A 13733-nucleotide genomic window follows, 5' to 3' on the forward strand; every position below is an offset into this window, starting at 1 on the left:
CCAGTGAAAGAGCAAATGTGCAAGTTGGCAGTACACTCCTCCTCTTCCACTGCAATGACATACGGACCCCACTGCAAGTTATGTTATCTTTAGCATCCTTGTGACGTTACGGTTTTGTAATTCTCAGTAAGTCACAATCAGATTAACCTCCCAGTGAGGTGTCCCAGCTACCTCCTTGCGCTAGCGCTGAAGGAATTTGAGCTCAGCAAAGACCCTCCTGAGGCTCCAATCCAGACACTCACCATGGGACCAGCTTGCCACATTTTCTCCTCGGGCTTTTGCTGACCAGGAAGCCAATAACAGGGTCAGTAACCGCATCCCAGGCTCTTCCAAGGAAAATGATCAGAGAGGCATGGAATGGCTCCAGCTGGGGAGAAACGGAAACCACAGCTTGAAAGGGAAAGAAGTCCTGGCGAAAAGCTGCGAGCAGTCAGCACGATGCAGCTCGCACTAGCCAACGTTTCATCTGCATCCCCTGGAGACCACTCCAAGTGTTGAAATGGCCCAGAAACGTCTCCTGCATGCCCACCGAGAATATTTACATGATGCGATTTTGATCCAGTTTGAACGCCTAATTCTGATGAGCATTTCCAAGGGCTTTGGCCACCCACCAAACCCAACCCTTGCCCCAATATGCTGAGCTTATGCTAAGCCCCTTTGCAGTTAACCCCATCTCACGCGGCCGCTCACCTGCACAACATCCAAGAGGAAGATTTGGAGGAAAAACCCAAGGGCGTTGCCTGTCATCTGGTAGGGAATGCCCCCAACAGCATAGCAAACCTTTCTGCAGAGCGGCAGTCCTGGCTTGTCCTGCAGCCGAGACACCAGGGAACAAGCCCACCTGAGAAACGGTACGCACTTCTGGCTGACAGCTAACCTCCAGCCGCTGCTTATCCCATCTGCTGGGTTCTCCGAGGCCCATTTAAACCCTGAGTCATGTCATAACCTCCCACGCACCCACCCACAACACACATACCTATCCTTTGGCTGGACCATCGCTCCACATGATACCCACAAGCAAGGCGGACATGGCAGTTGGGGTGCTGTAGGGTGCTTCCCCATCTGCTGGTAATCTTGGTGGGTCAGGACGCGGTGCTTCCTGCGCACAACCTGCCCTCGGGCAGCAGCCTGCCTCGTGAGATCCTGCTCAGCAGAGTTTCATACTCTTCATAAGCCTTCAGGGTCTCTTGCACAGCAGCCCTGAGGGGCAGGGCTCTCTCCTCGCTCCAGCCCGCCAGTCCACATCCACTCCTCCACCAGTCAAAGCCCCAAAGCAAGAGCTGATCAGCGGGCATCTGTCTCGCTTGCTTGTCTTGGGCTTGTCTTGTCACCAGGGCCACATCCCTGGTGTTTCACCTTGATTCTCCTCGGGGGCATGTTTGCATGAGATCACAGGCTGCTAACGTAAATGAGATACGTATCTAATGCCAGACCCAGTGCTATCTGCTGAGCTGGTCTAACATTGTCCTTTCCTATTCTATCGAGCCACAATCCAGTGGTTCAAGTTCTTTAATATTAAAAAGTACAAACTGCATCAGGCTTAAAGTGACTGTAACAGAGACAGTCCGAGGAGAGAGACTGCAAAGGCCAGAGCCCAGGGGATTTCTCTAGATCAACAGGGAAAGCACAAGGAACATTTCAGCACGCAGGAAAAGGGCTGATGGCAAAGCCTCTATTTTATTTGGATCTGGTTAGCTTCAGTAAATACCGTACCAAGCATCAAGTATCTGGCAAGTTCCCAGAGGCAACCTACAGCACTGACTTCCTCCCAGCCCCAAAATGAACTTGCTGTCTAGCGTGACACATCTCTGCATCACACAAGACCGGGAGTATACTGCAGAATGCAGGGTGAGACCACATAGAAAGCCAACGGCCCGTTCGAGCTTGGCTTTCCACTTGGCTGAAGCAGCACACGGCCTTGGCCCGCAGCTCGGCTCTCCTATGGACAGACCATTGCTAAAGGTCGTTTCTGTTGGGATAGGGCGAGCAGTGGTGGGGTCGCAATGCAGATGCCTGGAGACCAGGCCTGACCTCCCATCTCAGCACAGGCTGCCTTGGATGATGCTCAGGGCTCAAATTCCCACTTGCCCTCATTTCTCGTGGTCCGGCCCACGTTTCGGCTTTCCCCGATCGCTGAGCAGCTCCAGCGCAGCTCAGAGTGCGGCAGGCAGGTTGCTGTCCTGCACCCAAAAAATCAAAAAATACACAGCCCTTTCTGGAAAGATGTGGAAGGCTCCCCTGCTCGCACAGGGCAGATGGCCATCACAGGCGGCAGGCCTGGTCCAGACATGGCTATAAAAGGCTACGAGCTCCTCCAGCAAGAGCTCTGCAGAAGAGCAGAGAGTGGAGGGATGAACGCTTGGCACGGGGCAGCAGTGCAAGAGGCCAGGCTGAGGGACAGACTGCAGGGTCACATCGACAGCTGGGTAACAGGGAAATCAAGTCAGGGATCACTTCAAATTCCCACTTGCCCTCATTTCTCGTGGGGTGACGGGGCAACCTGCCGGTTGCCAGCCTGTTTGGGCTGGAGATGGCTTGCTGTGCCACTAACGTCAGTCATGCTGACAGCCACCCTCGAGGGATGACAGACCTTCATTGTAACGGTACTAGGGAGCAGCTTCCAAAAACACAGGCACAATCCCAAAAAGCAGCATTCCAGAAGGCACTGAGCGTGTTTCCCCTCATGCAGCAATAAGCAATAACTCCTCCACAGCCCACACCACAGAAAAAGCACTAATGCTGCTGTGCCCGCCAGGCTGGAGGGCCCAGCCTCTTCCTGCACACTCAGGGGAGCAGAGCGCCTGCTTTCCCCGTGCCAGGTAACCTCAGCAGCCTCCTCGTGCCTCTCAGCTTCTGGTCCCAGTTTACTTTCTGCCTTTTAAAGCACACGGTGAGAGTCAGGTCCCTTGTATTTAAAATTGCAGACCAACCTTGTCCCGCAGGGATGGCTGAAGCATTAGGTTTGCAGCACCGCTGAGGAGCACTTACTCATACAACATCTTGTTTCCACAGCAGTTCTGTTTCTAAATTACAAAGGCGTTTCTCTCGGCTGTAAGGTTTTGTGGCAGCTTTTGTTCCCTTTATGCTCTCAGCAGGTAGGACAGCGCTCTGCACGTCTCTGCCCATTTCACTTGAAAGTCAGCAACAACAACACAACACAGCGCCTTGCTTTAACAATGTGTTCTCGAGCTTGAGTCATAAACACTTCGAAACACCCCCACAGCCTGTGGCTGCTCGATCCGGGTAGGCTCTGCGTGGGTGTGCGCAGTCCCGAGGGTTAGTGTGCACGTGTGAAATGCATTTCTGCGTGTGAGAAAGAAGCACCCCAGGACACTGATCTTACCTCTCTGTGGACCACTCTCCTTTGTGGGAGAGCTCCTTCTTGGTTTAACCTGTGCAGCTCAGCATCTTCGGGACCACCTGGAAGCATGACTGCAGACACGACCGTGTCCTTCAGCGGCATGTGGTGAGGAAGCAGAAGCTTCCTCGCCCAGGGTGAGGAAGAAGTTGCCTCGTATGTCAAAGAGCGTGCCGCAGGCGCAGATCAGAACTGGATGGAGATTTAACAAGTGAAGATACATCATCTGTGGGGCCCCACGGGGAGCTGATGGAGGGGAAATAACCAGCCCTGAGGGAGGAGCGTGGCCAGACCCTGCCCATGGAGGCAGGAAACCTGGCAGGGCTCACAGTGCGGCATGTACTCGGGGCAGTAGCTCCCAGGCTCTCTGCGGTCAAGTGGAGAAATCCAGTGCTCTTCAAAGGTCAAGCTGGGTCCAGCACTTCCTCCCCATCCCAGGGCTGCTGCCACACTGAGATCTTAGGCGTGCAGAGAAGTCCTTTGTCTGAGTTCCAGACCACCACAGGAACACGCTCGAGCCACCCCGGGACTCCTGCCTCAGCACCTGCAACCACCAGCTGCAAAAAACCAGTGTGCAAAACCCAGAGCGGGCAACAAAGTGGCTGGAGCAGCCAGGGAGAGGGCAGCGGGAATAGGCAGGTTCTTGCCCCAGGTCACCTCCTGACAAAGCCCCTCTCTTCTCCCAAGGCAGTCCAGGAAGACCAGGAGCCCAGCTCCGGCTCCTTATTAGGGGCTGTGGAAACCCCCTGCCCCTTTGCTTTGCCCTCTCCTTAATGGGTGCAAGGTGTTGGCACTGCCCTAGCCCAGGACAACGTCACAGAGCGTAGGAAGCATGGGATACATTTTCCTTTCTCTATTCAGTGAGATCTGTAGTTATCAACCTCTTTCAGTCTGTGAGCTCCTGAGAGATCTCCCATGGCAATGCAGACCTCACACAGTATGTTTTAGCCTGGTGACAAGAAACGTGCTTTTCTTAGTCCCCTTTCACAGACCCTTCATCGCCCATAGAGCCCAGCAGTCTCGGTATCGCAAACCAAAAATTACTCTTACATTAAGAGCGGTAGGAGCCCAGTTACTCAGCACTGGCTGTGTGGGAGCAGCCGAGTTCCCAAGGCAGCAGTGCTCACAGCACGCAGCCAGTCACCGTTACAAGCACTTGGCAAAGCAAAGGCAGAGGGAGAAATCGGCTTCAGAGGACAGAAGGCACACAGCAAAAGGCTGGCAGGAAAGGGATCGCACTGCCACTCTGCCCGCTAATCATCTGTTTGGCACGTCTAGTCTCATCAGGCAGCTCTTCAAAAACAGGTTTCTCTAGCTAGATCAAACTCAGTCTCCAAGACTGAACTTCTATGCAGCAGCCGGGGCAGAAGAACACAGGCAAAACCCTCTCCCTGCTCTCCTCCCAGGTTACCAAGAGCCACTGGGAGCATTAAATCCATGTTAGTGTGTCTGTACCACCACCCATACCCAAGGGGAACGCAAGCACCCATTCTGCAAGGTTCATCACAACGCTGTTAGAAAAATGTGTCATCTTCAGCTCAGCCTTGCCTTGTCCAGTGGGGGTTAATCTAAAAAAACCCTGAATTTTGCAGGCTGAGTCAGAACTTGGTTCATAAGCCACAGTACAACTGAGTCAGTGGCATCTCTCTTCACTGCGATTTTACTGACATCCCAGATAATAAATATCACTCACGCTGGACCACAGCCAGTGCAGTGGGAGCCAAGTCCCTGTCTCCCACCAGCATATCTAAGCATACATCTTTATAAGAAAGCAAAAAACATCTCTCCCCACCCAAGAGGAAAGGAGAAACTCAAAAGGAAATATAAAAACCCAATTTATTTTTTTTTCTAGGCTATTTTGTACCCACTCACCACACACAATTACATTTGGACAGACACAAGTTACCTTTGGAAATTGTAGACAGCACTTAATCCTCTGGCTCTTTGCCACTCACTTACCCTCCAGGTACAAATAGCTGCATTTTCTGCTCACAGACTAGAAAGCCAACAGATGACCAACAGTTACCTCCCAGAGTAGCTGCGTAGCTCTCGCTCCCTGGCTAGTTCAGTGCACAATTATCTTCAAGTCGGGAAAGCTTTATTTCTGCTCCTCTCAGATCCTCCCAAAGCCTTTTGTCATGTTGCTCAGTGCCTTACAGAAGACAGCATCACCCGTTGGGTCTAGAGAGGATGTCACGATTGCTGGTGCAGCATGGGGAGCTCTCAGCCAGCCTCTGCGTGACAGCGGGGTCCAGCTTTGTGCTGGAAAGGCAGATTTTGGTGAAAAGCACCAATCTCACCGTTAATCACTGCTATACACTGGGCTACTTGCTGCAAGCAATGAGCTTTCTAATAACACCACGTGCCAAGGCCTGAAATCGAACCAAACCAGCTCGCCGTACACTGCGCACACCAAGGGTCTGGAGCAAAAGGATGATGGCTCTTCCATCGCTACGCTCATCTTTTGCTATCAGTTGCTTAGAAATAGGTTTTGAAAGAATAGGGAAAGCACTCAGCAACACTGCAGCTACACCCATTTTTCTGTTGCACAAATACTCAACAAAAGGCTCAGAGAAGCCAAAGCTCTGCAATTTAAGAAACAAGGTCATGTTGGAGTTTACTCACTGCAAAGGAAAGGTCCCTTCCCCAGAACCCCCTTCTCCACTGCAGAAGCATGAGATCTTATCTCTCAAGGCAGCCCAGGGCCCAGGAATGCACGATACAAACAACTCCAATCCAAGCCACGCTAGCTGAACAGCTTTTCTCAGGGCACTATGACCTAGAGACGGGCTGCTCAGGCAAGGGAGTCCCATTGAAAAAAAAAAAAAAAAAGAAGCCTAAAGCCAGCAAATGGGAATTTTCTGGCACAGAAGCAAGTGGCAGCATTTGGATACGTTCCACTAGCAAGTCCTCTGAAGGTTTACCCCTCCTTGACTGCTCTAAGCATGGCCAGCGGCTCTCATGTTCCCCTTAGCACAGCTGCCTTCTCTCGGTGGAACAGGAGTCATGACTTCAACAGCCACCAAGATGGATGAGACAGGAGAAGAGCTGTTGCTACTGCAGGCCCTGTGAGCCAACAAAGAGTTAATTTAATGAGGAGTCATGAAATGTACCTGAGTAAATAAGAACATCTGGAATCTATTCAGGAACTCCCAGCGCTGGGACAGACAGGCTCAGTGCAGACAAGACAGAACAGCAAATAAGATAAGCATTTAGGAATGTAGTAAGTCAGAAAATGATAAATTAGTAAATCGAGAGGTGCTTGACACAGGAGCTGTTCAACTGCCAAAGATGTGGGCCTGTTGCATAATTAGTATTATACTACCCTCTGTAGAAGTGTGTAATTGGGAAACATGGGACTCATTTGGAAAAACTTTTGCTAACAGGTAACTAGAAAGGATTTCTCTTCCCGTTTCTGTTGAAAAAAAAAAGCTGACAGCCAGCCTGATCACCTGGCCAGCAGCTGCAATAAGCTGCTGCCTTGGTTTAGACAGTGTGCGTTTGCTTACTTCTTCCATCAGTATTGCCGTAGGAGCCCAGTTAGCACTTTGGCAGCAGCCAACATGTGAAAGTCCCCAAGCAGTCTGCAGCGACACACACTCCACCAGCTCCCAGAGCCGCTCACCGCCATCGTGCCCTGCTGTGTATGTTTACGCCACGTGGTACAGCACGTGCATTATTTACCAGAGCAAGAAGGAGACTTGCAGCTGAACTCTCAGCAGACATCAACTACCTTTAGGCTTTCTTCCTTCCTAAAGTAAGGTGAAACTGCCTAAAACACACCACAAAAGCTGGCAGGGCGATCATGCCTCGTTAACAAGGACTGCAGGTGAGGAGACCCAGCTCTGCACGATTCAGCAAGTGAGTGTATGCGCAATGGCTAACTCCCTTTACACCAGGCAGAGCACCGATGCGTACGTTCATTGCCACTGCACCTGAAGGACAGGTACAAAGCACGCAGCTCGGAGAAGTCTGGTCTGAGTCTCGAAGTGCGAGAGGAGCTAAAGGCTTTTATTTCATCGGGGATGCGGCTGGGTCGCCAGGAAAGCACACCTGGCAGCGGGCACGGCTGAGAACCGCGGGCTCCGGCTTCCCAGCTCTGCCTCGAGTGACTGTCAGACACTCTTCCTTGGATGATGCCAGGTGTTCACCATACAAGCGCCAATGGAAACCCACAACCTGGTAAGAAAAACAACTTTGCTGCTTAATTAAATCCGTCATTTAAAATTACCGGTCTCCATCTATAAACATTCTGGTTCACCAACAGAAACAAGACCATTTAGAAGCGGTAAGGGGGTAACACTCTCTTGCTTTCAAAATCTAGCAATTCTTCACACAGGCTTACCTAGAACAGCAGACTCCTGAACAGACACCAGCTCCTGCCCAAGGATCTAATGCAGGTATCACAGGTCCTCCCCTCACGGTGGGGGACTTCGAAGAAAGCCATAAGCACCTTGTTTTATGTGACAGCGACACCAATCCCCCAAGCCAGTTTTCCGCTGTAACTACAGAGTCAGAAGAAACATCAACTCAAGGTCCTTCTTCTTGATAACAAAGGATCTGTAAAGCAGCGCTGCTTTCAAAAGAAAACCCTCCTGACTGAACTTCCGAAGAACATCCCAGGAGCAGACTGACATCCTTTTCATCACTCCTCTAAATAAAGACACCAGGGACCTGAAGACCCACCCAAGAAGAAGCCATGGCATGAAGGTCACTTTCTCCTTCTGGAAAGATTTAGCGTTGTCCAGCAATGAGGAGCAAAGACTAAATTAAATATAACTGAGTATAACCAAAGGCAACAAGAAAAAAAAAATTAGGCCAAAATTTAGTGATCCTTTTCTAGCTGCAGGTGTGCCCCCTGAGATTTCTTGCTCCCTATGTCTTGTCACTGCTTGCATTTATCTGCTAGCTGAGCCACCTGAGTTTTGTGCCAAAACAAGCCATTCAGCTAGCTGCTTTGTGCTCTTAGCGTTATTTTACCCAAAGAAGCAGCTGAAGGTACAGCTACGACTAGAAACAGATGTTCCTACACCCGGATCACTGAAAAACTACTTGACCAAAGGCACCAGGACAGCAGAACCTCCTGAGGTAGGCAGACCACTGACCACGCAAGAAACGTGGACAAGGAAACATCCCATGGCAAAAGCAGCATTACAGAGGGGAGGCAAAGTTCCCAGGAAACGGTGCAAAATGCTATCAGAAAACAGGGAACTAAATCTTAGCAAGGAGGACATGTGAAAAGGAAGAAGAGGAAACAATGAACTGCATACAAAGGAAAAAAAAACAAGGAAGTCCTACAATTACCCGCCCGAGGAAGAGAAAACTGTTAAAATTCAGCACTCGGAGAAAAACACTCGGATACAGCGAAAGACATCAGCCGCAGATAGGACAGCACAGTCGCAAAATGGGGCTGTATCTTATCATACAGAAATTGAAAAGAAGCAAGTTTTCACTTTTCAGAAGCACCAGTGCGCGAAAGACCAGGAAGACAGGCAAGACTCCCCCGTGGGGGGAACAATCAGAGAAAAAAAGAAAAATTTCAAAGTGAAACACGTCTCCGGGCAAAGGAGAAAAAGGCACTTCTTCGCAGGCATAAATGTCAGTTTTGGAAAAGCCCAATCTCAGCCTATGAGTCTGTTAGAACAAAGAAATGCAATGATAAAGGAAGGAGATTTTACTAGAAAGCCAAATAAACTCACTAACAACCGTCACAAACTATAGCGGTGTCAGAAACGAGCGTTTCCGTTCCTGCAGGGGCACGTCAAACACCGAAGAGCTGCACCAGTGACAAGGAAGGTGATTTTCTTTACAACATCAAGGTGTCTTTTTCTACCACCACCCCCTTTTTCCTGTTCTGTAATGTTTTATTCCTTCCCCGTTAATTAGCCTGGCTGTCATTTTTGCTTTATAGCTTATTTTATAGCGAAATGTTCCACCAGCTCACAGAAGGAGACAGTTTAATACAGCAGATTGCACGTACGTTGCTTCCAGTTCGTTCCCCGGGCTCTTTTGTCAACTTTGGAAGAAGATAGGCCTATCTTGGTTACTGGAGCACTGAAGCGGTATCACCCAGGCACACTTCAGATAGCCTGGCGGCAGGGCAGAGCTGATCCTGCTCACCAGGAGATAAGGACTGCTCATTACTTCACAAAACAAAAAACAAGAAGAGAATCAGAGGAAGAAGGAGCCGGCAGCGGCGTCCCAGAGGGGCTCACAGACACACAGGAGCACAAGGTGCAGCTCCCCGCAGACAGCTGGCAGAGTTTCTCAGCAGGAGCCTTCGAGGTGGAGAGCGGCTTCTCTGCAGCACTGCCACCCTCCGGCTCAGGGGGAAAATTGGCTTTTCCTGGCAGAGAAGCGCCTCCGAGCCCGGAGCCCCTCTGAATTTAGCACCTTTCTGTCCCCCTGGCAAGGAGAGAGCTGGGAGGAAACCTGGGTGTGAAACTTCCCACCAGCGAGCAGAATCTGCGCGACAAAACCCTCGAGGTCAGCAGCTAGATGAGTTGCTGTCTCGCTGCCAACCCTCATTTAATTTGGGGGCACCAACGTGTCCAGCTCATCCAGCCAAAGACCGCGGACGCCAGCTAGTCGCCACCTCAGTCCTCTGATGCCACCAGCTAACCAAGGCAGAAGCAGGAGACAAATAATTCGTACCCTTTCTGTCAGATAAACTTTCTTTCTGGGTCTAGGGGCACATCCTGGCCAGCACTCTGGAAGATATTGTCCCAGGTCCCCAAAATGGCACGTGTGGAGAAGATGAGGATGCAAGAACTCCTCCGATGAACAATTAAAAACGAGTGACTTCCCACAAGGCAGTTGTGACTGTACTTAGCTCTGAGGGAAATTCCCTTTCTGAATTCTCTCTGTACTGGTTCACACAGATGACTAAGTGGTCATAATATACAACATCAAGTGATGCGGGCAGGCAAACCCCAAGTTCACCTGTCAGAAGAGATCTTTAAAGATGCTGCTGAGATTTTTAGTCTCGTTCAGCTGAAGTCAGCTCAGCACTGGGAAGGCTGCTCGCAGTGCAACCCAAAGCAGTAAGAGTAGACATCCGCATGTGCATCATCCCAAATACGAGAACAGATGGTAGCCATTATTAGAAAGGGTCAAACGCTGTTTTCCTATTTTGCGGGCTTTTAATGGTAATTTTCACAATAATTTACAAATTCGCTGTTACACACATTTTTCATTACTAAATGGATATATAATGTAAGTTAATCCAGCTCTCGGTTGAGAACCTGTTGTAAAAATGCCCTTGCTAAGGTCTGGTATCTACTCCCGCAGTTTTGTATTAACAGGGGCAGCCAAGCGAGTTTCTCATGCTGAACCTGTCCAACCTGCTGGCCCTCCCCCAGCCTGCATGTCCCTACAGCTTGTTCTCTGCTCGCACCAAGGTGAGGACCTGGACGCTTCCGAGTGCCGAGGGGGGTGGACTTACAGCGCAGCAGCCGCAGGGCTCCAGCGTGACTAAGGCGGGAAGCGGACGGTACGCTCCAACCCTTCACCCGGCAGCGATCCAGCCTCTCTCAACGGGATACCGCTGGGTGCAGCGCAGCTCCCAGTTAGCTGGAATCTGGAGCCCCACAGCTCAGCACAGCTGTGAGTTCTGCTCCGAAGCCCAGGGCTAGGATAGCAAGCATGCTGCGGGTCGGTGCAAAGTGCCGTGGCACAACGCTAGATGGCAACTCGTACGCGTGACGCTACACCAGCGCTACCAGTCCCTCATCTCTAAGCGTAACAAATTCACCCGCAGGATTCTGTTCAAAGGAAAGAAAGATACGGACACCTGAGCCCAAAACACAAACAGTGGAACAGACCAAAGCTGGAGAATTCCAGGTGTTCAGCTATGTCAGTCCTCAGCAGAGGAGAGGAAAAAAAAATCAAAGGGTACTACAGCCTTGAGTTTTTCCACCTGAGCTGTTGCCATCTCAACAATTCACCTCTTAAAATAAAACTTGCTTTCCAGTAAGATAGACTCCATTTGCCTTTTACTTTCAGTCACTTCAAGCTGATTCAGCTTTGTGCCTTCTTGGAAAGAAAAAGTCAGCAGCAGGGTTTCTCAGAGAAATGCAATACGGCAAATTAAAACTGCAGCCAGTCTGGACTGCTCGAGAAAGTGCAGGCAGAGCAGGGGGGTACTGCAACGAACGCCCCTAAGAGTTCTGCTGAGGGAAGGAAAGTCAGGACTTTCTCTCCGGAAAAGCCCAAGAAGAGTGTTAAACCGTGCACCTGCACACACACGGAGTTTTTCCCCACACTGAGCAACAGCTGTTTCACAAAGACTTCCCCCGCAATGCTTTTAGTGTAACATTATCCTGACAATCAGCTCACCCATTCTCGTATAGTTTATATTTAACGTGCGAAAATAAAGGGCGTACTTTGCAGCAGTCCCTGGAGGAGAGGGAAGAGCAAAAAGATTGTGATGAGCAGTCAATTGGCAATGGACAGAAACTGCTCCCTGGGAGCTCCCTTCCCCCTTACCTTCCTCCCCTCTAAAGAGGGCAGTAATGCAATCCACAAAGGTAACTGAACTCTCGTGGGAGAACTTGTGGCACAATAGGCTGCAGCTCCTTTCAAAACGGATTCGTTTCGTTTATTTATTTTAAAGTCCACTGATCATCATCACAAAAAAAAAAAAACCCCAACAAAAAAACAAAAACCCCATGGGAAATGCAACTAAAGAGAAAAAAAGTCCAACCAAGACCTAAGAACCCAGAGCTACGAGTAGATGTGAGCCTGTGTTGCACGGCGCAGGTGCACGCACAGGACGGGACGACACATGCGCACTGCAGGCAGGCGTGTGGCGAGAGGTGGGTCCCTTTATGTTAACCGCTGAACAATGACAGCATTGAGCAGGTTGGCTTCCTTCAGGGTTTGGTTCTCGTCAGTCAGCTCTTTATTTGGGAAGGTGGTCATGAGGACGAAACTGGTGGCAGCCATCGCTGGCCGAGCATCTACTATGAAGAGCCGGATGTCACGGATCCTGTCCAAAGGGATCAAACACACAGGGGTGATCCTGTTACTGAACATCCTGTAAAAGCGCGTGGCAACAGCCTAAATTCACCCTTTCCAGAGCATGCAACCCTGCAGTCGCCGCACGTGCTTTTCAGCTAACAGCAGAGGCCACTGCCAGACAATTCTGATTTAACCTACTCCTCCGTAGGCTCCCATTTAGTGAAATAACACAAGCTGCTTTACAGGTTAAAGACCTTCAGAACTTTCAGTTCTTTGACACTGCCCAACTGGAACATCTGTGCTGTCAGGCAGCTATTTGAAATTGAAGGCTTCTGAACCCTTCAAGATGAAGAGATTAACAAATTGCTTGACACTGGCTGCTGTAAGTGACTGAGCTCATCACACACAGCATAATCTAGATGATCTCAACTACCAAGAGCAGCCACAACAGCGACACTGACCTACCCTGCACCCGATCGTAGAAGGTTTTTGTAACTTTTTGCGTCATGCTTGATTCTCTTACAGAAACTGGAGGAACGAGTATAAAGAAATGGCCATGCTCTCGGAGATCAGGTAGGTGAGAAGGACTTCAGGAGGGAAGTCTAACGAAGCAGCAGGGCGTACAAGCCAGCTTTGCTCGTCCAAGGGAACTAAACTGCTCTAAGAGCACCCCTTGGTGCTCCATTCAGCACAGGGAACAGCCCAGAAAAGTCTGAACTGAGAGTCAGAATAACCGAACCAAGTTCCTAATTATCTGACAGTTTCTAAAGCCCTTAGAAGAGATTCCGTTTTTTATAGGTGACATTAAGGAAAGTTCCGCTGATAATACTGAAGCCCCCAGGTGCAGCATTACTGGCTATAATCCACCACTATTTGGAAAGCAAATCCTATCCTTCCAACAGTTAATGACTGCCTTAAAACCCCACAATAATTTTATTCCTCTTCACCTATACAGAAGGATCCCCAGAGCTCCCCTTAGCAGGCTAGCCAGGATTTTAACACCCGCTCCATCTGTGCACAGTTTGCAGCGTCATTCAGGCCTTCCCAGTTAGTAACCTGTGTTTCCTGTTGCGTTTGTACCTGTGATTGTGGTTAAACTTCTGGACCAGACGCCCACCGTCAGCGAGCCGGATTTGGATGTTGGTGACGGGCTCCGACTCATCAATAGCGATGGCAGAACTGGCTTTGGCTTCATTCTCTGCCTGCTGGGCTGGCGAGCTGGTGCCCATCACCTGGGGCGCAGTGCTGAGAACAGGGAGACACAAGGCGAGCTGTTAAAAACCAAACGACTCACCTGGCTGCAGGGTGCCAGGAGTCAGGCAGTGAGCTTATCGCCCGCCGGGCCCAACTACCAGGGCTCCTCGTCAAGAGACGTCAATGCAAGTTGGAAGCGAGAATTTAGGAGTCGGCTAGT

At 50.2% G+C, this 13733-nt stretch overlaps 2 protein-coding genes across 2 annotated transcripts in view; both read right to left on the reverse strand.

Moving 5' to 3' along the window:
* Window positions 1-6989, reverse strand: part of LOC103919484 (sodium-dependent lysophosphatidylcholine symporter 1-like) — a 10246-nt gene extending 3257 nt beyond the window's left edge. Inside the window, exons 1-3 of the mRNA XM_009327004.1 lie at window positions 6984-6989; window positions 691-810; window positions 243-367 (exon numbers count right to left, since the gene is read on the reverse strand). Coding sequence (XP_009325279.1) covers window positions 243-367; window positions 691-810; window positions 6984-6989 — 251 coding nt within the window. The remainder of the gene's footprint in view (window positions 1-242; window positions 368-690; window positions 811-6983) is intronic.
* Window positions 6990-10481: 3492 nt separating this feature from the next.
* Window positions 10482-13733, reverse strand: part of NSFL1C (NSFL1 (p97) cofactor (p47)) — a gene marked incomplete at its 5' end in the record, with an annotated part of 7944 nt that continues 4692 nt past the window's right edge. The window contains 2 exons of the mRNA XM_009327016.1: window positions 10482-12347; window positions 13400-13564. Of these exons, the coding sequence (XP_009325291.1) occupies window positions 12185-12347; window positions 13400-13564 (328 nt within the window). The remainder of the gene's footprint in view (window positions 12348-13399; window positions 13565-13733) is intronic.

The sequence above is a fragment of the Pygoscelis adeliae genome, unplaced genomic scaffold (assembly GCF_000699105.1).
Source record: "Pygoscelis adeliae isolate BGI_AS28 unplaced genomic scaffold, ASM69910v1 Scaffold681, whole genome shotgun sequence".
Classification (NCBI taxonomy): domain Eukaryota; kingdom Metazoa; phylum Chordata; class Aves; order Sphenisciformes; family Spheniscidae; genus Pygoscelis; species Pygoscelis adeliae.